The following is a 23,310-nucleotide window of genomic DNA, read 5'->3' on the forward strand; positions in this document are numbered from 1 at the left end:
GTAATATATAGAAGGATTTATCCCTTGTTCGGCGCGCGATTGATCGAATCACGTGGAGAGAAAGTTCTGCATCTAGTCGATCGACTGCGAAAAATCTTCGCTGCACCTCGATTACAGAAAAATAATACGCGTATATAAAAATGAAAGCGGCGTCCGAGATCAGGAGCAAAACACGCCATATAGACCCAAAGACGACGACGACGACGAGGCTTGAAGTGTGCAGCCCGTACACGGACAATCGCTCGTGATTTCCTGTACACACAATCCCTCTCACTCTCTCTCCGCTGTATACTCCCCTACTTTTTCCCCGTATCACCATATTACGCGCACTGCACAGTCGACACACGGGTCCGAAAGTTTGTTTTCCCGCTGCGCCCATACGAGAGACTGAGACGGTTATCCCTTTTAAGCGCATATAATGCTCGGGAGAAAAACGAGATCGTTTTGTTGTTCCATATCGCGACGGCAGCTGCGCGACTTTGCGCAATATCGGCTTTTGCTTTTGGTCGCTCCAGTATACCGGGCTTTGTCAGGCCGAGAGCGTTGCGCGCTTTATGCGCCGGCTTTCGAGGCTCGTTTCGTAATATCTCGGCTATGCTGTGCTCGCGCGAATTTCCGTAAGGATTTTTCTCGCTCCGCGAACGGTGTGCATATACACAACCGATTTATAAATAATACGACGAATCGGGCCGTTAGACGATTAGTCAGAAGCATCGGACGTATAACGAGCCTCGTGTACGCAGACGTTGCAATTATCGTTGCAGCTCGGTGGAGAAAAAAGAAGGCGAGGGAAAGGTGTAATTATGAGAGCGAGTTTTGAGGAAAACGGTTTCCACGTCGTATACGCGCGCAAAGAATGAGGCATTGACGATTTTCTCTCCGCGCTGCACAATCGCTCGTACATGCCCGATGAATAATGACGGAGAAGTATGTGTGTCGAGGCAGGTCGATGTCCCCTTACATAATTCGTTAATCGCGATACATATAAATAATTGCTAAACGATCGAGCCAAAGTCATTGTCGTCCGAACACTTTCTTTCACTCTCTCTCACTCTCTCTCTCTCTCTCTCTCTCTCTCTCTCTCTCTCTCTCTCTCTCTCCCAGCGTCAGCTGCATTCGCGCGGTGGCAAAAAAATCAGACAAACACGTACGGCCTAATCTTAGCCTACTCAGCTCGCCCCGGCTCGTTAAACGCAGACACAAACGACGAGCGCTTACGTACACACACATGCAGCGAAACTCGTGCGCAGCGATGAAGATTCGATCTGTTTACAAACAGTGGGAATACGGAGGAAATTTGCATACTTCGTTCTTGGAAATCATTAAAACGTGAGATCCATATTCAATCGTTCAATTATGCTGCGCTAATTTGCACAAAACTATAGCACCGCCATGATTTACACACAGTGCAGCCAGCCATTATGGTAGAGCAACAAACTACGGAGAGAGAGAGAGAGAGAGAGAGAGAGAGAGAGAGAGAGAGAGAGAGAGCTACACACAGGAAACGAACGTCGCAGATTAAGTCAACGTCGTCGTCGACAGGCTATCGGTCCAAAGTCGCGCGGCCAGTTTGTCCTCTCCTCTCGTGTTCTCTCTCTCTCTCTCTCTATCTCTCTCTCTCTCTCTCTCTCTCTCTCTCTCTCTCTCTCTCTCTCTCGTTCCCTCGCGCACAGCAGCAGCGGCTGTTTTTTTCTCTTTTAGGGCGGACACGCCTGACTTCCGGTTGGGACCGGATTTCAGGCCCTCGACCTTCTCTCTTCGTTGCCTCACTCAGCTCTCTCCGCTCCCGTATACACAGCGCCGCTCGATGACGATCCTTCGAACTACGCTCGCATAGCGAAGCGTATTTTCGAGGGGGAAAAAAAGGAGTACGATAAGCAAGACTCGAAGCTATACGTGTCCGAAATCTATCGATGACGAATCGACGCGCTCGTAATTCACGACTATTAACGACTTTCGCGTCGAAAGCAGCTGCTAATGCGCAGCTTATCTACGCTCGACATTTTCACTTTCGTCGCCGGTAGGTATCCGGAATTACGCGCCGGGTATAATCCCCGAGAGATAGAAACCTTAACAGCGCCGAGGTCGTTGCTACCGTCCGATGTTCCGCTCCTGCGAGCAGCGCCGATATTTTCGATTTCTATCGGCGTAAAAGGGGAGTTGCCGATCCGCGCGAGATAACCCGAGGATTGTGAGGTTCTCTCTCTCCCTCTCGCGTGTTCAGCGGCTTTGCGTAAGACTACGTGTTGTTTAGTCAAGGTCTCTCTCGAGCTGAGGAGTCAATCGCCGAGGATATAAGTGCATTATTTCCACGAGGCTTTCACGTATTAGAATAAAAGCGAGTAAGCGATTCTTCGAACGAGAAATCACGCAGCGTCGTTCGTTAGTCCCGAGTGCGCATGCATAATGAGAAAATAAAGGCAGACAGCCTCACACGTCCGCGGGCTTTTCGAGCATAAATAATGCATGACCGTGTGGCTTTCAAAGAATGAAAAAAAAAAGCGTCGCAACAGCGAGAGTTCAAAGAGAGAGAGAAAAAAAGCAGAGGCGCCGATATTGGGGAAATAATACGCGCGCGATTAACGAGCCTCGGAAATACCGGAAAGCGGTCTTTACTTTTACCTCGATCCGCGCGCGAATATCGTCCCCCACGAGTGCTGGTCGTCTTCCGCTGCTGCTTCGGGGGGACCGCCCAAATAGCCGCATTCCTCGGGCTCTGAGTCACGCCGAAAAGTTTTATAGGCGCAGATGCGCCGGAGGCAGAGCCATCATCGATCCTAATTTACATCCTCTGCTGCACGGCCGCTTTGATAGGCAGTTCGACCGCGCGTTGCATCGAGTGAGAGATTATCTTCGATGGATTTTTTTTTTTAGTGACTTCGAGCTAAGTCAAGTTCTAAAGTATAAATTAACAACCGGCTAACCCCGTGCCGATATCGCATTAGGTTACTGCACGCTGTAAAGGATCGTTAAGTCGTCGCGAACGAAGAGACAACGGTTCATAGCGCGAATTTTCGATCTTATCTCGCTAACGAACTTTCCGGAATTCTGTCCGCCTAATTGCGACACCTTCGGGCCCAAGATCGGATCTATCGGTCAGCTAGATAAACGTGTATAGCTATAAGCCGAGAGGAGCTTATTTACATTAGCAGCGCTTATATTTCTCACGCGCTTTATCGATTCGCCCATCGGGCCGTTTCGACTCTTGTTTATACATCCGCTCGTTTCTTTCTGGAACGGTTTAACGCACGCACACACGCTTGAGTATATTCGCGCGGCGCTTATCGGCTGCATATAGAGCGTCTTTATCGTTTGTGCCGGCGGAGATGAATTAAGAATCGCAGCTCGTCTATTGATTTCGCTCTTTACGAGTTGTTTATCGATATACCGATTTCTCGTAATTAAGCGGCCGCCGATAAGAGAAAATATCGAATTTCACCCTCGACTGCACTTTCGATACGCAGTGTTATTATTTTTCTCGTGATCGACGGCGGCTATAATCCTCCCGCGAAATGCCGATCCCTCGGACATTCGGAAAAGCATGACGAATCGTCCCTTTGCACACATAATGTTCCAGGGAATACCGGGAGGAGCATCAGAGCCGGCCGCGATGCAGTCGCGGAACGCGCGGAATGCACTGCTCGAAGCTTCTTCAGCTCGTGACCGTATAACCGAATACACAGCTCTCTCTCTCTCTCTCTCTCTCTCTCTCTCTCTCTCTCTCTCTCTCTCTCTCTCTCTCTCCCGAGTAGAAATCTCGGCCTGTGACGCATACCTCGATCTTTCGAAGACTCTGACGTGTGTATGTATATACCGAGCACAGGGAGGAATTCCAATTCGTTTTCGCGCCTTTTTTTTGCCCAGCCGGGGCTTTTAATGGGGTGTAGGTGCATTAGCCACGCTTCTCGTGGCGTGTGTGACTCAGTCGAGCCGAAGAGAGAGAGAGAGAGAGAGAGAGAGAGAGAGAGAGAGAGAGAGAGAGAGAGAGGAGCGAATGACCTGCGGAGGCTGATATGTGTGTGTGCGTAGATGGGCTTTAATTGCTTCGGAGGCGGTTTCCATTGATTGATACAGTCGCCGTTTGAATTGGCGCTGCCGAACCGTCACGGTTATTTGTAATATGTGGGTCAAAACCAGCGAGCGACTATAATCGTCGCTTTACTGTATAAAAAAAGCCTTGTGCGCGTTATATTAAAAGAGAAGCAGTGGCTCGAGTTTCGCGCGCTGAGCTCGGACAATGCGCGCGAGTGTGTGTATATAGTGTAATGTAGGCGGGGACGAGAACCTTAGCGCTGTAGCTCTCGGAGTTAATTAACGCGAGAGCACTGAGACGGCGCCAGTTATGCGGATGTGTTTTGACGCCGAGTTTCGGCCGAATATTGTTGCTGTATTTTAAGATCGCGAGCGGAGAAAAAAAAATTCATCCTTCCCTAGTTCCGTAATCAGGCGTAGCGCATGAGCAAACACTGCACACAATGAAGCTGCAGATACACACATCGCGCGCGAATTATCCCCTAAGTCGTTCGCTCTATGCTCTGTCATTAGCGCGCTTGGCACGCAAAGCTCTGTGCACAATAAACAATCGTCAGCACGCATTCCCATGCGGCTTGCCGTACGATGATAAAAAACAATAATAAACAATGCATAACTCGCGCTGCGGTCATTAGCATACGTATACGTAATTCAATTAGCGAATTTGGATCGCGCGGCGATTATTATAACTCGACGTCGTCGGCGTTTAATTAAATCCGCGATATCGCTTTTCTCCTTTTGCTCCTCGTCGCGCGAGGAGGAGCTTTTCGTCGCGGAGCTCTATGAATATTTATCGAGTCCGGTACGCGCAGATAAATATTTATCAGTGGCGCATGTGTGCGTTGCTATAGAGGTTGGAATTTGTCGTCGTCGTATCTGCATAACCCTATTTGTACGGGCGTGCGCTCCTCTGACGACGAGTTAATAGAGGTCGATAAGCGCGTGTATCGATTGACTTGAATCGAGGATTACGATGATGTTTTTGAGCGAGTGAGAGCGAGGCCGTTATTTTTAGATTCAGATAGCGCGCTATCTGCCGAATTTTAGGCGAGTATTGCTCTCATTGTTCCGAAAATACAATTATGTGTAAACGGTGTGTCGTAGATTAGCTTCTAGGTACACTACAATAAACTCAGATCGCTAATAATTTATCCATGTGTGTTTCAGAATGACGAGATGATCGCGAGCCTACCGGTCAACGGGGGCAGCGGTGGCGGAGGAGGAAGCGTTGGACCAAGCAGCCGCGTCGGTCGAGGTTTGGCTCTGCATCGTTCCAACTCGAGCCTCGAGCTGCCACACAGTCCGGATCCGAATTCGCGAGTTCCCGAGACGCCACTTAGACGAGAGTATGGTTCGCATGGTACGTATATTTTAAAATTGGCCTTCGTGCGATGCCGCGATTAACTCAGATCGTTATACTGCCTTCTGTTTTCATTTTCTGCGGCTTACCGCTTTCTCTCTCTCTCTCTCTCTGTCTCTCTCACTCAACTCGATACCACAGAAGGAGTTATGCTCGGTAAGACCAAGTGCTTTTGAATTCATGGCGAAGAGACACGAGTTTAGAACTTCACTCTCATTCATCACAGTAATGGCATTTAAGAGAGCGATTGTCTTCGAATCATTGTAAAATCCCTGGCACGCGCAGAATCTTCGTTATTCATATAATGTATACTATATATAGTTGAAGCACCTACTTACAACACGATGTAAATAATCACCCGTCGTCGCACTGCACTCGTTCTCCCTCACTGATCGCCGCGATCTCGCAATCGAAATCAACAGGTAGCATCGACGTGGTGGCCCAGTCAGTCTCGATGAACGACAACCTGCTGGCGATGCTGCAGGACTTCCGACCAGGTGACCCAGTGATGCGCGGACCCATGGCCTCGGAGCTCCTGATGCGTCGCGCGTCTCACCACCACCACCAGCAACAGCAGCAGCAGCAGCAGCACCAGCACAGCACATCCGAGGGCCAGTCGCCGGACGTCGACGAGGTCTGCGGCCCCAGCGGCTCCAGTCCCAAGCTCAGGCTCAAACTGAACCGGCTCTGGGGCAGCAGCAAACCGCCTCGCACCAACAGCAGCTCCGCGGCCAGCGGATCCTCCAGTACCAACGACGAGCAGACCTGCACCAGCCCCGTCGTCTCCGCCGACGTCGAGGAGAGACACAGGAGGAGGGCCTTCGCTCACTACGACTGCCAGTCGTTGACGGCCAATCTGGGCTACGCGGCCAAGCTCAGGGGGATACTGCTGGCCAGGAGGAGGAACACCGCGACAGGTGCATCGGCAGCCAGCTCGCTCAGGGCGTCCACTCCAGACGAGGCCCCAGAGGAGGATGCCGGCGACGGCAAGGGTGAGTATTCGTATTATTCGAATGAAGTATATTGCCTGCACACTTCGCGACACTCGTATACTCACGACTGCCTATACTTTTGCAGGCAACGAGCTCCTCGAGTCGTGTCCCTTCTTCCGCAACGAAACCGGAGGCGAGGGCGAGCGCGAGGTGGGCCTGACGCGCCGTACCCAGGGCAACGGTCTGCACCGTCCAGCTCTGGCCTACGGCGTGTCCGTTCTCGAGCCTGGCCCCGGCGAGAGCCTCTGGAAGCACACCTGTCCACTGCAGAAACGTCCGCTGCCCATCGAGAGCATCGACGAGGGCGCCCACTACTACCGGCGCTACTTCCTGGGCCGCGAGCACCAGAATTGGTTCGGCATGGACGAGCAGCTGGGACCAGTGGCTATCAGTATACGCAAGGACGGCCAGCAGTACCGGATCATCGTGAGGACGTCCGAGCTGCTGACCCTGAGGGGATCGGTACCCGAGGAGGCGCTGCCCGGTGGTGCCAGACCGCAGCAGAGCAAAATCCCCACGAGGGAGATACTCGAGCTGGTCGCACCCGAGGTGCAGATGAACTGCCTCAGACTGGGCAACAGCCAGTCGGAGGAGTCGCTGGCTAGACTCGACGAGCAGGGACTGTCCAACAGGTGAGTAGTCTGCTTGTAAAAAGGAAACGTTGCCACGGAGTTGGTAATTAATTCGAGCCTAGTTTTCTCGACTGACTTGCCACTCTCTGCAGCGGAGCTCGTTCTGGATTCGTGTATTACAACTTTTTCTTCTTTCTCGATTCAGATACAAGGTTGGCGTGCTTTACTGCAGAGCTGGCCAGAGGACTGAGGAGGAGATGTACAATAACGAGCACGCTGGTCCAGCTTTTCTCGAATTCTTAGACTCCATTGGTAAGACCCACGCGTCCGTTAAACGATTTCGAAATCAACTGCTGGAGACGAAAAAGCTGATTCAAACTTTTTTACACAACAGGCCAAAGAATAAGACTGCGAGGATTCGAAGGATACAAGGCGGGCCTGGACACGAGGACCGATTCGACGGGTACCCACGCGGTCGCAGCGACGCACCGAGGAGCGGAAGTCACCTTCCACATCTCGACGATGCTTCCTTTCACGGCGAATAACCGTCAGCAGCTACTTAGAAAGCGGCACATCGGCAACGATATAGTCACCATTGTCTTCCAGGTACGTTCCCCTCATTACGATCTTCTCACAGTGTCTATCCGCAGTCCATGCTAATTTTTCTCATTTCTCTTTGAATGTACAGGAGCCAGGTGCGCTGCCCTTCAGTCCAAAGCGTATACGCTCGCAGTTCCAGCACGTGTTCATCATCGTGCGAGCCATCAATCCCTGCACGGAGAACACGCAGTACAGCGTTTCGGTCTCGCGCAGCAAAGAGGTGCCGGTGTTTGGACCGCCTGTCCCCTCTGGGGCTACGTTCTCCAAGGGCAAGCACTTTGCTGACTTCATCCTGGCCAAGGTGATCAATGCAGAAAATGCCGCACACAGGTCCGAGAAGTTCGCGACTATGGCCACGCGTACTCGCCAGGAGTATCTGAAGGATCTCGCGACGAATTATTCCTCGACTACTTTGGTCGAGACTGGACAAAAGTTCTGTGAGTGTTGCTTCAACTCGTTTAACTTTGGATTTTGATTGATGTTATAATTAGAATCGTCAACTAATATTGTTCTCCATCTCTTTTACAGCGATGCTGTCGTTCAGCAGTAAGAAAAAGACCGCAGCCCGTCCGCGGCTCTCGTGCGACGCCTCTCAGCGCGGCGCGATCTGCTGGCAAGTGATTCTCGAGGACAGCAATCAAAACACAGACTGTTATCTCGGCATCAGTGTTGATACGATAGTCTTGATCGAGGAGCACTCGAGGCAGATTGTCTTTGTCGCGCCCTGCATAAGCGTTTTGGGGTGGCATGCTCAGACGAACAGTCTGCGACTGTATCATCACCAAGGGGAGTGTATAACGATTCACGTGCGAGGTGATTACGGTGATAGAGACGAGCTTATGGAGATAGTCGCCCGTCTGCGCGCCGTCACTCAAGGAGCACCGGCCTCCGAACTCTCCCTCAAAAGAAACGCACTCGGCCAACTGGGCTTTCACGTGCAGCCAGACGGAGTGGTGACTCAGGTCGAGAGCATGGGCTCGTCTTGGCAGGCGGGCCTCAGACAAGGATCAAGGCTCGTCGAGATATGCAAGGTAGCAGTTTCGACGCTCAGCCATGACCAAATGGTCGACTTGCTTAAGACTAGTGCACAGGTCACGGTTACCGTTATTCCGCCCAGCAACGACGGTTTACCTAGAAGGTAAAGTCAGCGATGTTCATCCGCTGCCTGGACTGTCTCAACTTGATCAAAGGATGTATTATATTTTTAATTATGCGGTTTTCGCTTTGCAGAGGTTGCACGCTTCAAAACTGCCAGTATTTATCGAGTAACTACGAGGGGGACTACGAAAACTTAACCAACCCAGAGAGCACACCGAGCCAGCAGACGGCCATGCCACATCAAAGGAGGTACGAACGGTCTTTTAGTCCTCCTCGATCCAGTAACAGTTCCGGCTATGGAACGGGCTCGAGCTCCAGGTCGTTCAACGATCCGCGGTTTCCCTTAGAAGGTACCATGACCAGCAGCAGCAGCGGCCACAGTAGCGCTGACGATCGATGGTGAGTTTTGTGTGCGCGTGTGCGTTTGCGAAACCGCTTATCGTTGAACGACAACGCCAGACGACAGGGTACATGCACTCCAACTTCAACTTTGCCACTCGATAACCCACTAACTAACTTTCCTTCTCCAAACTGTGACTAATGATGATTGAATTTGAAGTGCACGTACTTGTGAGATGATTTGTCGAATTATTCGTTACTAACGGCTTTTAATTTTTAGGTACGAGCTTCTGGAGCCTCAAGATCAGGATCCGTCCCATCGCAACGACGGCACGCCACCGCCTTTGCCTGCCCGGCAAAACTATCAGACCGGTACGCCGAGCAAAGCCAGCTCTTTTACGCCAAAAAAGGAAAAGGAGTCTCACTACGCTACTGGAAAGAATTATGACAACCTGAGACATCACAATCATCTTCATAATCATGATCTTAAAGAGAGCAATTACGTTTCACCCAGATCAATACAGGAGAGCATTAGACACGATAATTATCAGAGGCTCGAAAATTCTCATCGCAGTCAGGAACACGTGTCGACTAGCTACGTCAAGCTCCAGAAGGAGAAGTATGAAACGAAACAGGAAAATATATATGCTTCTCAGCGAGAGCTGCATAAAAATGAAGGTACAGAGATCAAATTTTATAATCTTTGGCTCTGTGATAATTGTATTCTATATTGGCATGACTAAAAAATCAAACATTTATTTTGTAGGTCATCAAAAACTTTCGGTCACGAATTCTCTTCCGCTTGTTCAGAACGCGACTTACAGTCTTCCAAAATCGGGTAGCAATAACAACCTCGTTCGCTACACCGAGTATGAAGGTTCATCGTTAGCTCACAGCGAGAGCAAAGCAGATCGTAGCTCAAAGTCGTACGACGTGTACGAAGAGAGCAAAGCGAACAACGAGGAAATTTATGAAAGACGGAGAAGCAAATACGAGTCGGAAATTTTGCAGCAGATGGATTTAAACGGTGATCGCAAAGAGGAACAGACTCAAGAATTCAAAGTGGGCGAAAAAGTGACGTGCCTTAAGACAACGATGTCAGAGAGGCCAGTGCCACACAAAGTTAGCATCGAGTACAGGCCTAAGGATTTTACGACAAGTTTACCGCCGGAGGTCAGGATTTCCGATGGGAACGCGACTGACATCTCCACTTTGCCAAGTGAAGATGAACTGTCCAATGGGTCGGGGAGTATTTCACCTAGGTACGTATGAGTGTTATTTGAAGCCAACACATTTAATATATTTGCAGCGAAAAAGAGATAAAAAAAGTGAGGTATAATTTAACGAACCAATAATTGTTTATTGTGCAATGTTCACAGGTTAAGAAGAGCAAACAAACATCGTGCCGGCAACTTAACTCCTTCGAGTACTGGTTCTCGCAATCAAAGTCCACGGCCAAAATCTGGTGCTAGAAATTCACACAGAAATTCTGCAAATTTGACGTCCAGTACATTGCAAGAAGACTTGATGAAACTCATTAACCCTGATTACATAGCAGACGATGGGCATCCAGTGAATAATCAGAACTCAAAAAATAATCAAAATTCGAATAAAGTAAACAACAATTTGCTAGAAATTCAGAACAGATGTAGATCGCGCGAAAACCTCTGCGGCAACAGCTCTTCCACTCTGAGCGTGTTGCCAAATGGTTCGCAGGAAAATGGAAATCCAGGTTCTGAAGTAATTTTGACTATGGCGAGGCCAGCTACTGTTATTTCGAATGCCAGCACGGCATCGAGCCCAGCTCCTAGTGAGAACAAAATGACGAAAGAAGAAAGGTAAATAAATTATGAAAACTAGATTAAACTTCATCGGTTGCAATATACTTACGATCGAAAGCAATATATACCTGTCGTGCTCACAGCTTGATTCTTTTTTGGGTGAATTTTGGTAGCGAACAAAAGAAGTTAATTGAGACGTGAAAATCAATTTTTTTTACTAATTCAAGTGAGCTAGGACAGAGAGAAATAATTCATTAACTAGCAAAGTAAAATCATTTTTTTTACATATACGAGTTTATTACCATTCATACTTTCAATACTTTTTATTACTCTCTGGTCTAGTTATGTGATATCGCAAAACTACAAAAAATTAACTTGGTGACAATTATTAACAAACCACGATTATTTTGCTATCGTATCATAATTGAATCCTTAGCTGCAATCGCTTTAATGGAGATTAAATTTTTACAAAGCAAATTAAGAGATTTATGTTTAAAAAGAGTTGAAGCTTTAAATGTTTTTAGACAACTGTAACGATTTAGCGACTAACGATTCAATTTTGATTATTCATGTTTACTTTGAGATAGATTTTTTTTAACATTCTGTCAATAAACAATGATATCATGCCATTTTTTAATGTTGACGGAAGTACATCTACTGTATCAGAATTTTTCAAATAGATGGCGCCACTAGGCAGCTTCAAAACTACTTTTATTTTCAAAATGATGTTTGGATGCTAACAAAATTATAGCTGTACAACCTAATACCTATTTGTATTTTAAATAAAGTTTTCTAAAAATGTCGGTAGCACATACAATACGTATGCATTTTATTGATCTTTTGTGGATCGACAGATTCCTGATTAGCATAACTGCCCTTATCCCTGTATGCCTCTTTTCCCATCAGGGCATCCCAGCTTAATGACCTCCCACAATTTGTCGAGTACGTTTTTAGAGAAATCATACTTCATCATTAAACATACTTTACCTTTTTTTTGTTATTTAACTTCTGTATATTTAACATGACATCTAAACGAAAAAAGACGGATCCATTGTAATTACCTACACATAATAATAATCAGACTGTAGAAGAGACTGATTTGTTGCACTTTCATTTTAATTTTCTTCGATTAAATGTCTTGTATTTTTTTGTTAATTATTCCCAATATTGCAGACTTTCTCCACGAGTCACAAAAACGCCCCAACAGATAACAAAACCTCCAAGTAACTTGTTAAACAAAGAAATAAAAAGTTCAGTTGAGGTGGATACTGAGTCTTGGACAACGAATCACCAGGATGACACGAATAATAGAACATCTAAGCACAATCAAGAATGGTCAGAAGACAGACTGACAGAAGGATCAAACACAATTCCGTAAGCTTTATTCAATATCTTTTACAATGTATACGGTTCCTTAATAATGCAATGAACAATGTGATGTTAATAAAATAATTCTTCTTAACATAGGACTTCGGTCACAGACCTGCAGAGTCACCTGTCGAGTCTCGAGATGCGCGTAGCGCGCGAAACACGCCGTCGACTCTCATTGGAGGACGAGGTTCGCCGGTTGCGAGATGAAAATCGACGACTTCAGGACGAGAACCACGCAGCCACCCAACACATCAAACGCTTCACCGAATGGTTCATGATCTATTATCATTAGTTTCTTCGTTAAATCTGCGTTATCTTCTTCCCATACCTTTGTTTGTTGAAGATCAATTTATTCGATTCGACATTACGAAAAAAAAAATTATTTAAGTAAAGAGCTAGCTTATTTTTTGTAATCAGTTTTGGTCCTCTGCACGTTATAATTATTATTATAGTATAGGCTGATGATTATATATTCTTTCCGATTACTTACTTGACGTTGCATCATTATAAGTAGATTTTGTAATTACTCGGGATATGATCCCCATTGTTAATTTTGATCTTATATGCGTACCTAGATTCTTAGCTAAATTTGCCTTTATGTTTATTTTCACTTCGTTGTCTTGTAAACCAAGTCCTTGTTTTGTATTTTTCCTTTTGTCGTGTGTAAATGCAGTATTAATGTCAACTCCCGTCGATCATCTCATGCGATTGCACTGTAAAATAAGACGAAAAAAGAGTAGCAGTTCCAATTTTAAGTATAGAGTGTTACCATCGTAAGTAAGGACGCAGATGACCTTATTTCTACGAGACGAGAGAGAGATCGCGTTATTGTAACAAAAAGAGACAAAAACAATTTGTTAGCTATATATTTGATTATGCATAGATATACACCTATTATATATTATTACACAAAAGAAAAAATGACCAAATATTACCTGTACTTTGTAAGCATTATTACTTTAAGATGTAACCGTTCTGTAATTTATTACACGTTTTATATTCTAAGTGCGCCCAAGCGAAAACATTGTACAACCCTGCAATAAAGAAAAGTTATCGACATAAAATTATTTCAACGTGTTTATTTTCAGACATTACCTTATTGCTTCAATCGTTTAATTTAATCGTTTAAAACAAGAAAGTATCACTCACTAATTCAATCAGTATAATTACCAACACTCCGAAATTGCAATGAATCAATAGTTATACGCCCGAGAAATTCAATGACGCGAAGAAGCAGTGTAGTTCAGCGGTTATGACTTCTGCCACTACACTCCAAGATTCTCTCGGTTCGACGAAAAATTTCTCCCGGCTTTCTTGAGCTCGATGTGCGAAGCGTATTGTCGTCGAAATAAAAAAACGGAAACGAGTATCCAGTCGCGGCCTTGAGAGCTTGATACCTGTATACCAGTTTGTGGCAAGGTGACCATCTCTCGATGTTCCAGTATATACTCACACACACACACACACTTTTATTAGTATAACTCCTCTGCGCTTTGAATTACCGACTGTTCACCACTGTTTTACCATTCCTAGACTCAAATATCATTTTAAATAAAAATTCTTAAATTTTAATTTGTGAAAAAAAATCAGTAAGGTGAGTGATTAAACTATCAGGAATAGAATAAAATAGTTTATTATAATCCACAAAAAAACAAGACATTTTTATGATGCCTTTACAAATCACTGTTCTGTCAGTCAACAATATAACTGCTTTTACATTCTATTCGAGCCCATTTTATAGTGTCTTCGGAAACTTCCGAAAATTGGGAAAATGTAACTTACGGCTCTTTAGCTTGTAAAGGGAAGCAACTTCGGGGGTTCTTTAAATATATATATATATTTGTTTTAAATATCTCTGAAAAATCTCTCGTTCCCTTTTGCTCTCTTATTCACTTTTTCTCATTCTCTCTTTCTCTCGCAAATGTTCATTGAACGCACAAATACAGAATCGGAGTAAATCAATGCAGCTGCATTGGTACAGTTACTATTACAATCGGAGCAAAGTAATGCTGACAAATTTTTTTGCTCGTTATAGTATTCTTCATTTACGCAATTCAATTGAACTCATTTTCATTGCTTGATGCACATTTAAACGAAAACACTTTGAAAAAGTACAATGAAAAGGAGTCCACGCGGAAACAGAGACGATTTACTGTTTATTAAAACATATGAATTAGGGACGGAAACAAAGTCTCTTTACGGGTTTTGATCGATAATGTGAAACTTGAATAAAAGGTAGAGAATCGCCAAATTTTCAATTTTGATATTGCATCTCTTTGAAAAAATTTGATACATCGTCATAAATAGTTAAAAAATTTGGTCGTTCGTGAAATGAAATTTGGTCACACATGATTGAAGATTTTTCTTACATCTCTATACCTGTTATTTCAGTTTTGTATAATTAATTATTTTTATTTTTGTTTAAGTACACGTAATTATGCACTCGTATACCGTACGTCTAGTTTATTATGCCCCCATGGAAATAGAATGTTTTTCTTTTATGTTCTGTTGATTAAACACCTAACGTTTACTTGGCCGGAGCTCGAAGACATAAAAATCTATTTTAATCCGGTATAGTCATTGCAACATCGATTATGACGTTAGTTCTTCGTTTCATACACAAATTTAAAAATTTTAATCTTCACAATAAAAACAATCTTCGAGCTCGGCATACGCACATTAGAGTGTATACGCTATGAATTGGCCCATATTGAACTCACTATGCACTACACAACCAGATAAACTTTGTGCGCCAAGAATAACGCGTTATTCTTAGTTAGCGATACTGGATTTGTAAAGCTTCAAAATGATGAGTGAAATTTACTTTTTCTGTGTCATTTTGAGATAGAAGTGAATACAGATGGCACGAATTCTTCACGCACGTTCTACAATGTTGGATGTTACACGTCGGTTACATACAGAATTAGCGCAATCCCATATTTTAATTATTTCACTGAGAAAATACACCGGGTTAAACATTGATGTCAGAAGTTAATAAAATTAGTAATTGCTTGAGTACAGGTAATGTCAAGATGTTATTATAGTAACTATTTTGCTTTCTTCTCGTCATTAACATCATTAACACTGGTTTAAGGAGATTTCTTTCTGTAAGTTCATGCTAACAAGCGAATGAAGATATAAGTTACAAGACGAATTATATAGCATGACCGTTGTAGATTAATTGTACGGCCAATGCGGAATATTTTTTTTAACATTTTATTACAGATCTTACAGTAGGTTAATTCTTATACCACGATGCCCAAATTTGCAGAACCAAGTGGAACCGGAAACTCTCTCATGCCTTTAATATCAATACTAGGAACGTTTATGTTTGGTTTTTGCAAGAATTTTCATATACCAATAATATCGATATAAATTGCTGTTCTGAATTTAATTTCTACGATCTTTCAAATTTCACTTGGCTCTTTATTAATGTTATTTTTTATTAACCATTAATTAATCTCTTCTCTTTGATTAAGAACCAGAATTTAATAAGATCCATGCGACGGTTGCAAGATTCTTCACACAAACGAGAACGACAATACAAAAATACTGATCTCCCTACAATAATCGCTTTCATTCTATTCACTACGCTAAAGCCCCTGCTCTAATTGCGACGCGAAATACGACGCTGTGAAAAATTTAGAAACTTATATGCCAAAAAATTGTTAATATATTATGCTTTTTTCTTATTAAATCCAATACATTGTAAAAATATATATTTATATAGATTTTTCTCATATAAAAAGGGATAATTTTGATATCAATCTATTTTTTAAATTACTCATTCTTAAATAAATTAAAATTAATAAACGTCATCGACTAAAATGCGATATCATTTTGAACATTAAATTCAAAACTAAAATAGACCTGCTAATGACTTATAAAAATTGTCAATATATTAAAATTCCATCTGCACACTACTAATTTTGAACTATAAAAATTTTGTTTTTACAATTATACATACGTATAATAATTATATCAACTAATAAATAATTTATATTTCAAAAAGATTTTGCTTGGATAATTATATTTGACGACTATTGAGTTAACCCAATAACTCATATAAATAGTTTAAGATTTTAATAAAATAAAAGTATCTACGAATAATACACAAAATATATAGCATAAGTTCTCTCAGATAACCAAAAATTATATGCAACCACAAACGACTTTACAAATAAATTAATACTATTCTGCAATGTTCATCGGATGTGTTTGAGAATTCAAAAGATTTTGAGTGCTAAATGGAGCGCCGTACAATCTAAAAAGAATTCACGTAAAAACTTTTTTCACGTTTCCATAAGTGACCATTACAATATTTATGGCAAGACAATGCGGAGGAGAGAAAAATCTCTCCGAATAGAGGCAACGATCGCAAAATCACAACATGATCAATCAATTGGGCACGCGCGGTTCTTAACACATGGCACAGACTCGTGGAAATATGCTCAGTAATGATAGAAGCATAAACGATCGTAATTTCCTTATTGAGACTTGTATTTGTTTTCCACATTCGAATTTAATTTTAATTTTCTTGCTTTTTATGATACATCAAATCGTTACGTATGTAGTTCGCGTGCGAGGTTTGAAGAATTGAAATGCAATGGATATATTCGAATTGAGAGGAGTGCACCGGTACAAGACTATTTTTCAAGTGGTCAGATCTTGATCGTTTAAAAAATAGTGGTTTAATCGTTCTTATAAATTTTTATATCTTACACTACAAATAAGCTGCATTATAAACAGCAATATAATATTAATTATTTACAGACTCCTTAAAAACATCAAATGACTACGTCACGCACTGCGTGGACTATTCAACGACTAAGTTTTAGTGAATATTATATAAATTTTGCTTCTAGCAAACGCAAAAATCCTTATGTTATTTTTTAAATATATATTTATAATTTAATTTATTACGTAAAATTTTTGTTTTTAAGATAAACTACAACACTACTATTATGCAAGAAAACATTTCGGAATATAGAATAAATTTTAAAATATAATCTCCCGTTAGAAATATCGATTTTTATATAGATGATTTTCTAGCAATTTATACATAGCTTAGATCCTAGAATACTAATCAAAATGTTTAATAACGAACAAGAAGGCCACTGAAAAATACTACCCGATTAGAAGCGTTAATTTATCACAATTTGCTCTCTTTACATAAACGCTCATTCATTGACCTAATGACTTACATTAAAGAAAATAAAAGTATACCAACAAGCCTCAAGCAGAAATTAAGCTTCATGTGCTTCGATTTTTCTAAACATGATCTCTCAACGGTCTGTGTTCTTTATCATCAAGTAGTTATTATGGCTATGCGCGGCGCGGATATTTCAGATATTTCTTCGCGAAACAAAAAGTACAAGGTGAAGACGTCGAAATGATGCTTTTGATTCAGATCTACTCCCCAACTCAACTTTCATCACTTCACCTCTCAAGTAAGTAATGTAAATCATGTTCGCTCGCCGCGTCGCGTTGCATATCAATTTATTATCACTACAATTATCAATAGTTTATTATATCAAGTATAGTATATAGTATATTCAGCATCACAGTATGATAGCGCCTTCTATATTAGTTTTTACGTGATCGTCGATGATACAGTCGGACCATATTTCACTCTTAATGGGAGTTTTGCGCTCAAGAATACATAGTACGAGAAGGTCTAATTACTCTGTGCATTTCAAAGAGTCAACAATGCAAAACCACCCATTTATATCATTTTCTCTTTCTTTCTTCCCCTTACAGCATTATAATCATTCGTTTATTCATCTTCAACAATCCTAATCTACAGTAACAGTCCATCAAAACATCGACGAAGTTCCCTTCGAATTATTATTGGCCGCGACGCTTTCTAACGTCGAGGTGCATTTACGTATCATCGTGATTGTTCGAGGTACTGAGAGGAGAGAAACAAATGAAACATATCCTGCAGACGAGGCGGTAATTTCAAAACTATATAAAAAAGTGGCAAGCTTTGCAAATATATAGATTAAAATACGTGGATCATTCAAAGCAATCAGTCGTAAGCGAATTGTGTCTGTAAAAATACACTTGAGAAGAGCGAGTAGTATATAGCATTGCAAAGTTCTGATAACGATTAATAAATGAATGAAATGCAGAGTATTTCAATACTTTGAGACAGATTTGATAAAGCTCCCTTTATAATATGATTATCCAATATTGGACTGTTTAGAATAATAAAGTATGTGGCCAATAGAAAGCATCTGTTTCAAAGTATACAAACAGAACCCTATATATGCTTGCTATCATCGTGCGATTGTGTTTTTGAGCAACATCAAAAAAGTTGACGAAAAAAAACTTACGCTACTTAACGCACTTAGAGTTACGTGAAAATAAATAATTATAAAAATAAGCGAGCATTTCATGCTTAAGATGTGATTTATAGGATCAAAACTTAATTAGTTCTGCACCACCTAAAAAGGAGCGGAATGTTGTGCTTTACTAACTAGATTATAAAAGCGTTTTTCTAATAGAAATTTCTCCACTACATTTCACAGTATTGTAAATGTAAAAAACATTAACGGCAACTTGTCAATCGCAAATCGATAGTGCAAGAGATATATATGTATACAGAGTCAAAGAAAAGAACTCATCTCAATAAATAAGCAAAAAGTGCAACAAGACAATAGACACAGATACATAATATGTAATAAAAAATATTTATTTGCGCGTGACGCAAAATAAATAATCGTGCGAACACGCCAGTCTCAGTGAAATTCAATGCTGAGTGAAGATTCGGGTAAAACATTATGTAATAATCGTAATCCCAATTTCATTAAGAAAATGTGAATCGTGAAAAACTTTGCAAAATATCAAAAAGTATTAGCATTGAAAACCTCAAAAGATATACCTACCATTTAGGTATGCAAAACATTTTACTGAAACCTTTTCTCAACATATCTTTTGGAAGCGATTAAAAAAAGACAGTAAGCACGAATGCCCGCAGCGGTTGACTACAATGTAAGATTAATTTTTGTTTTGTACTTTTCTACAAATTTTTGTTGCCTCGCGGTTATTCCACTTGTCTGGACATTTGTTTCGACAATCCAGTCGTCGTTAAATTATCGCGCTCTTGTAGGTTTACTCGCTACAAAGAGATTCGAGACATGCTTTTAAAACAAGGCAGATTCATACTTCTCTTTACAAATATACAATAAATAATACTAACATTGACAAAAACAATGTTTTCGATTTGATAAAACACACCTCGAGAACGATAATTTCTATCATATACTTTGAAAAAAAATCTGTACAATGAGTAAACTCATCGTCGTTCGATTTTCAAAAATTCATCTTACTTTAAAAGCAAGTCTTTTCTTCGCACAACATCGAAACCGCTATTCGATGCAGAATCGCAAAGGAAGATCATCAGTCTCCACGTCAACTCTCACCGGTTTATCATTATTCTCTCCTTGTTCTCTTGGGCCTGTGTCCGGCACCGACTACAGTTGACTCCTCGCTGCCTCTCGTCTTCTTACCTATCTGCACCTGGCTTTGAGCTGTCAGTTGCAGTGAAACCGCGTGCGTATTTAGCTTCTCTGCGAGTAACAAGTCCTTCAGGCCTTTCATCTTTTGGCTGTAGAGCGTTATTCGGGGACTTTCATGCTCGTCCGAGTCCAACTCTAGGTCCATCTCGCTTATGCCATCGTCGAGGCTGTCCTGCGAGGTGGAGGGCGTTGAAATTCCACATATCGAGGATGTGGACAGCGGCAAGTCAAACATCGTGTCGGCTGGTGCGACGAACGGCTCGCCATCGCCCTGGAGGAGGTAATCCCTGTTTAGAATCTTCTCGCCGCAAGCGGCGGCCAACGCCTGGATGCCCGGGTGCATCGGCTCGGGATTCTCGGGTACTTTTGACTCCAGGCTTTTAATGAGGTCGCGCGTACATTTCTCCTAGAAAGTAAAATAAATTGTCAGAATTTCTTAAAATGTATTTGCACGAATGCTACTCAGCATTAACTCAATAACGTAAATGATTGACGAACTCTAAGAATTTAAAAAAGAAACCTTTGTTTTGTAATAGTTATTGTTGTTATTATTGTTGTTGTTCAAGGATTCATCCGAACTTCCTTCTAGACCTTTGTCGTCTTCGTAACAATCGATGATAACTTGCGCGCGAATGCTTGCATCAAATTTGGAAATCGTGTTGACAAGTGGTCTTGCCCAGCCAATGTGTAAAACTGGAGTATTCGCACCTTCCTCCCACTGGCAAATACCATCGTAAAATCGTAGAAGGTAAGCAAAGCAGCGCGGTTGTCGCAGTAAATGCTCATCTGCTCGTACTGTGTGTGGTATCAGTTCATTGGCAATTTCGAGTAATTCTTTGTAGATTTCTCCGTCATCTCGCGAGTAATCATATCTGTAAACACAATTTATGTTAAATATTTAAACGTTGTTCAAAAGGGCTTCGTAACACTCACTTTCTCAGAGCATCTGCAGCATCAGCCCAAGATGCTAATGCATTCGCATGTAATCCATGTCGATAGAGATACCCTCCTTGGTATGTGTAAGGATAGATGTGAGCATTTCCGTAATATTTTCTTGCTGATCGAATGGCTTCCTAGTAACCAACATAATTTTATGAGAAAACATTCATGACGAGATATTTTAATAGAATTTTCATTTCAAACCTGGAAAAGGTTGATCGCCGGTGGTCTGCCAGGTGTTGGTGCAGCTTCTTCTAATTCACCAAGATTGCCAAGAGCCATAGGGTACTTTGTTAAATGTCCTAAATCATACAGCAACCAAAGCAACTCTTGCTGCAGCAGAGCAACTTCAACTGCATCTGCAGTAGCACTGAAACTGGGATTTATAGCAGAAACTATCGTTGCTACTTCCATTGCTCGATCACATACTACAGGTTGACCATTCAGATATAGCCAGGACCTCGAAGCTATTCCTGAGTCAACAGGTTGGCCACGTTTATCCTCGTTTCCTTTCCCTAAAAGAAAATTTTCATTTAGAACCCAATTGTAAAATAACTCATTGTACATTATTTCAAAACTCACCATGCCACGTAACTTCTGCAGTCTCCTCTCCGTTCTCTCCAAAAACAACCCAAGCATGGTCTTCCGACAAAGCCAGATGCACGTCGTTGAAGCCCAAAACTTGACAGCCAGCCACAACAGCAAAAGCCACTCCAAAACAGTCCAGCTTATTGGACGTTAAATAACTGTACAAACTTTGTAGATGGGCACGATCCTTGTAGTAACTCCTGGTCAGAGAGTTCCAGATGACATCCGACACTCTTTTGACCAGTTCCCTTGTGGCATACTTAGTATTATACACTGTTAGGTCCACAGCACTCTTGATGATGGATGTGAATCTTGTGTACATGGCCTCAGCCATCTGAAACTCCACAGGTGGAAGCTTGGGCTCGTCGTAGCCAGGCGCCTCCTCTGACACAAAATTTCTGTTACATGTCAGGGAGTTCTCGATGGCCCCCACGATAATGGATAGCAGAGCCAAGTCTGGCTCCACGCTGTTCTCCAGCTGGTTCTGGAAGAGTTGCACAATGGAAGCGATGCTCTGGAGAGGGAAGAGTCCCTTGTCCTCCTCGAGAAAGCCAACCATGATGCCGGATCAGACAACTTTGCATTCGTCAGACTACTCTGCAAATTCAAAAGAGATTGTAAGTCAGGCCAAATGCCATATTGCAGTAATTCTCGCAGCGCTCTTTAGATACCGAATTGTCAAAAGAGCGAGACAAGGGCGTCACAGTGGCGTTGTACATATGCAGAGTCGGCCCTTCTCGACTTTTCGAAACTGCAGTACAACCGTCGCACAAACTAAGTGCATATATATATATATATATATATATATATACTGCATGCACCGAGAGAGAAGCACGCGCGCGCACTGACACTGCGAGAGCGCATATAAGTACAAGGGCCGTCTGCGAAATACGTATGTAGGTACATACGTACTTTGGCTGCGTAGCCTACATATATAAGTAAAAGCGACTGCGAGCAAGAGAGAGAGAGAGAGAGAGAGAGAGAGAGAGAGAAAGAGACGTCGAGAAAGAGAAGGACGTGTCCCATCTCTCGCCGCGAGAGAGTTGATATTTGGTAAAAAAGCGGAGCGACGAAAGGTTACCTTGGCCTCGGAGTCTCTCTCATTCTCTTATTTTCGCGCGCGGCAGCAATAAGCGGAGCAGCTGCCGAAGGCCGGCCTCGGTAGTCGTCGCGTATACTCATACACATATATATACAGCTTCTCTCTAGCGAGGCGCATTAAAATCAGCTCCGGGATTAAATTTACCTGATGCTGGGTCGGCCTACTTCGGTGACATCTCCTCGGCGAGCTGCAGCCTGACAGCGCAGCAGACTTCTTCTGCAGCCGTCTTTGTCCCGATGCTACTGCTGCTGCGTCGATGGTACATACGCACTCGGCAGCTCTCTCTCTCTCTCTCTCTCTCTCTCTCTCTCTCACTCGCGCACTCACTTTACGCGATAACTCGATAGTCTCTCGTTCACTTATAGTACAGAGAGTGAGAGACTTTACTATAGAGCAAGTATAGGTATACACAGGATAGCTATAGCGCGTGTTGTGCTGAGCTCTCTCAGTCAGTGCGAGCTACTCTCGTCGTCGTCGTCGTCGTCTCTCGGCGGCGCGCCACTACACTCTGCGCGCGCGATCCCGCTCTCTTTTTTACCTAACCGTATAGGTAGACGTTGAACGTCCGCGTATACACACACTGTAGCTCCGTCTCTCTCCCTCGCGCGCTCACTTTTTACACGTGTCTCCGCAGCAGCAGCGGCGGCTACTGCGCGGGCAAGTCGTTCTCTCTCTCTTTCTCTCTCTCTCTCGCTCGAGTCTCGCTGATGTGCGCCGTTTCTCACTCTGTGTGTGCGCGTTTTTACGCACTACTACGTCGCGGCGGCAGCCGTTTTCTGGACGTTCAACGAATATATACGCTCTCGGCGCGTGTCGCCCCTTGCACGCTTTGGTATACCTATAGGTCGGCCTTATTAAGGACTTGCGCGTTATTGCGTTATGATACGGGGAATTTCGCAATGCTTGGGGATGTGTGTGTAGGGTGGAGTGGTAAATATTGAATGAATCCGGGTGTGGGGGGCAGGTGCGGAGAGAACGAACGCTCGGCGCTTATTTTCGTCGTTTTTAGTAAT

At 43.0% G+C, this 23,310-nt stretch overlaps 2 protein-coding genes across 4 annotated transcripts in view; one reads left to right on the top strand and one right to left on the bottom strand.

The window, feature by feature from the left end:
• Positions 1-13,212, top strand: part of LOC100120131 (signal-induced proliferation-associated 1-like protein 1) — a 47,423-nt gene extending 34,211 nt beyond the window's left edge. For 2 of the 3 annotated variants that reach the window (XM_008213157.4, XM_032599510.1), the window contains 13 exons: positions 5,200-5,392; positions 5,815-6,384; positions 6,470-7,016; positions 7,162-7,268; positions 7,351-7,562; positions 7,645-7,993; positions 8,085-8,694; positions 8,787-9,053; positions 9,274-9,671; positions 9,760-10,255; positions 10,373-10,831; positions 11,948-12,148; positions 12,242-13,212. In XM_008213157.4, coding sequence (XP_008211379.1) covers positions 5,209-5,392; positions 5,815-6,384; positions 6,470-7,016; positions 7,162-7,268; positions 7,351-7,562; positions 7,645-7,993; positions 8,085-8,694; positions 8,787-9,053; positions 9,274-9,671; positions 9,760-10,255; positions 10,373-10,831; positions 11,948-12,148; positions 12,242-12,437 — 4,596 coding nt within the window. In that variant the 5' untranslated portion in view covers positions 5,200-5,208 and the 3' untranslated portion in view covers positions 12,438-13,212. The remainder of the gene's footprint in view (positions 1-5,199; positions 5,393-5,814; positions 6,385-6,469; positions 7,017-7,161; positions 7,269-7,350; positions 7,563-7,644; positions 7,994-8,084; positions 8,695-8,786; positions 9,054-9,273; positions 9,672-9,759; positions 10,256-10,372; positions 10,832-11,947; positions 12,149-12,241) is intronic. The other variant, XM_031929515.2, reaches the window with a different exon arrangement.
• Positions 13,213-13,762: 550 nt separating this feature from the next.
• On the bottom strand, positions 13,763-23,070 carry LOC100120096 (menin). The gene is made up of 6 exons (XM_031929517.2): positions 22,442-23,070; positions 21,190-21,792; positions 20,812-21,122; positions 20,602-20,741; positions 20,189-20,540; positions 13,763-20,074 (listed from the first exon to the last, which is right to left on the bottom strand). Exons 2-6 carry the CDS (start codon positions 21,752-21,754, stop codon positions 19,583-19,585), a joined length of 1,860 nt encoding a protein of 619 aa, XP_031785377.1. The 5' UTR covers positions 21,755-21,792; positions 22,442-23,070; the 3' UTR covers positions 13,763-19,582.
• Between the last annotated feature and the right edge of the window lie 240 nt (positions 23,071-23,310).

Source organism: Nasonia vitripennis, chromosome 4 (genome assembly GCF_009193385.2).
Source record: "Nasonia vitripennis strain AsymCx chromosome 4, Nvit_psr_1.1, whole genome shotgun sequence".
Classification (NCBI taxonomy): Eukaryota; Metazoa; Arthropoda; class Insecta; order Hymenoptera; family Pteromalidae; genus Nasonia; species Nasonia vitripennis.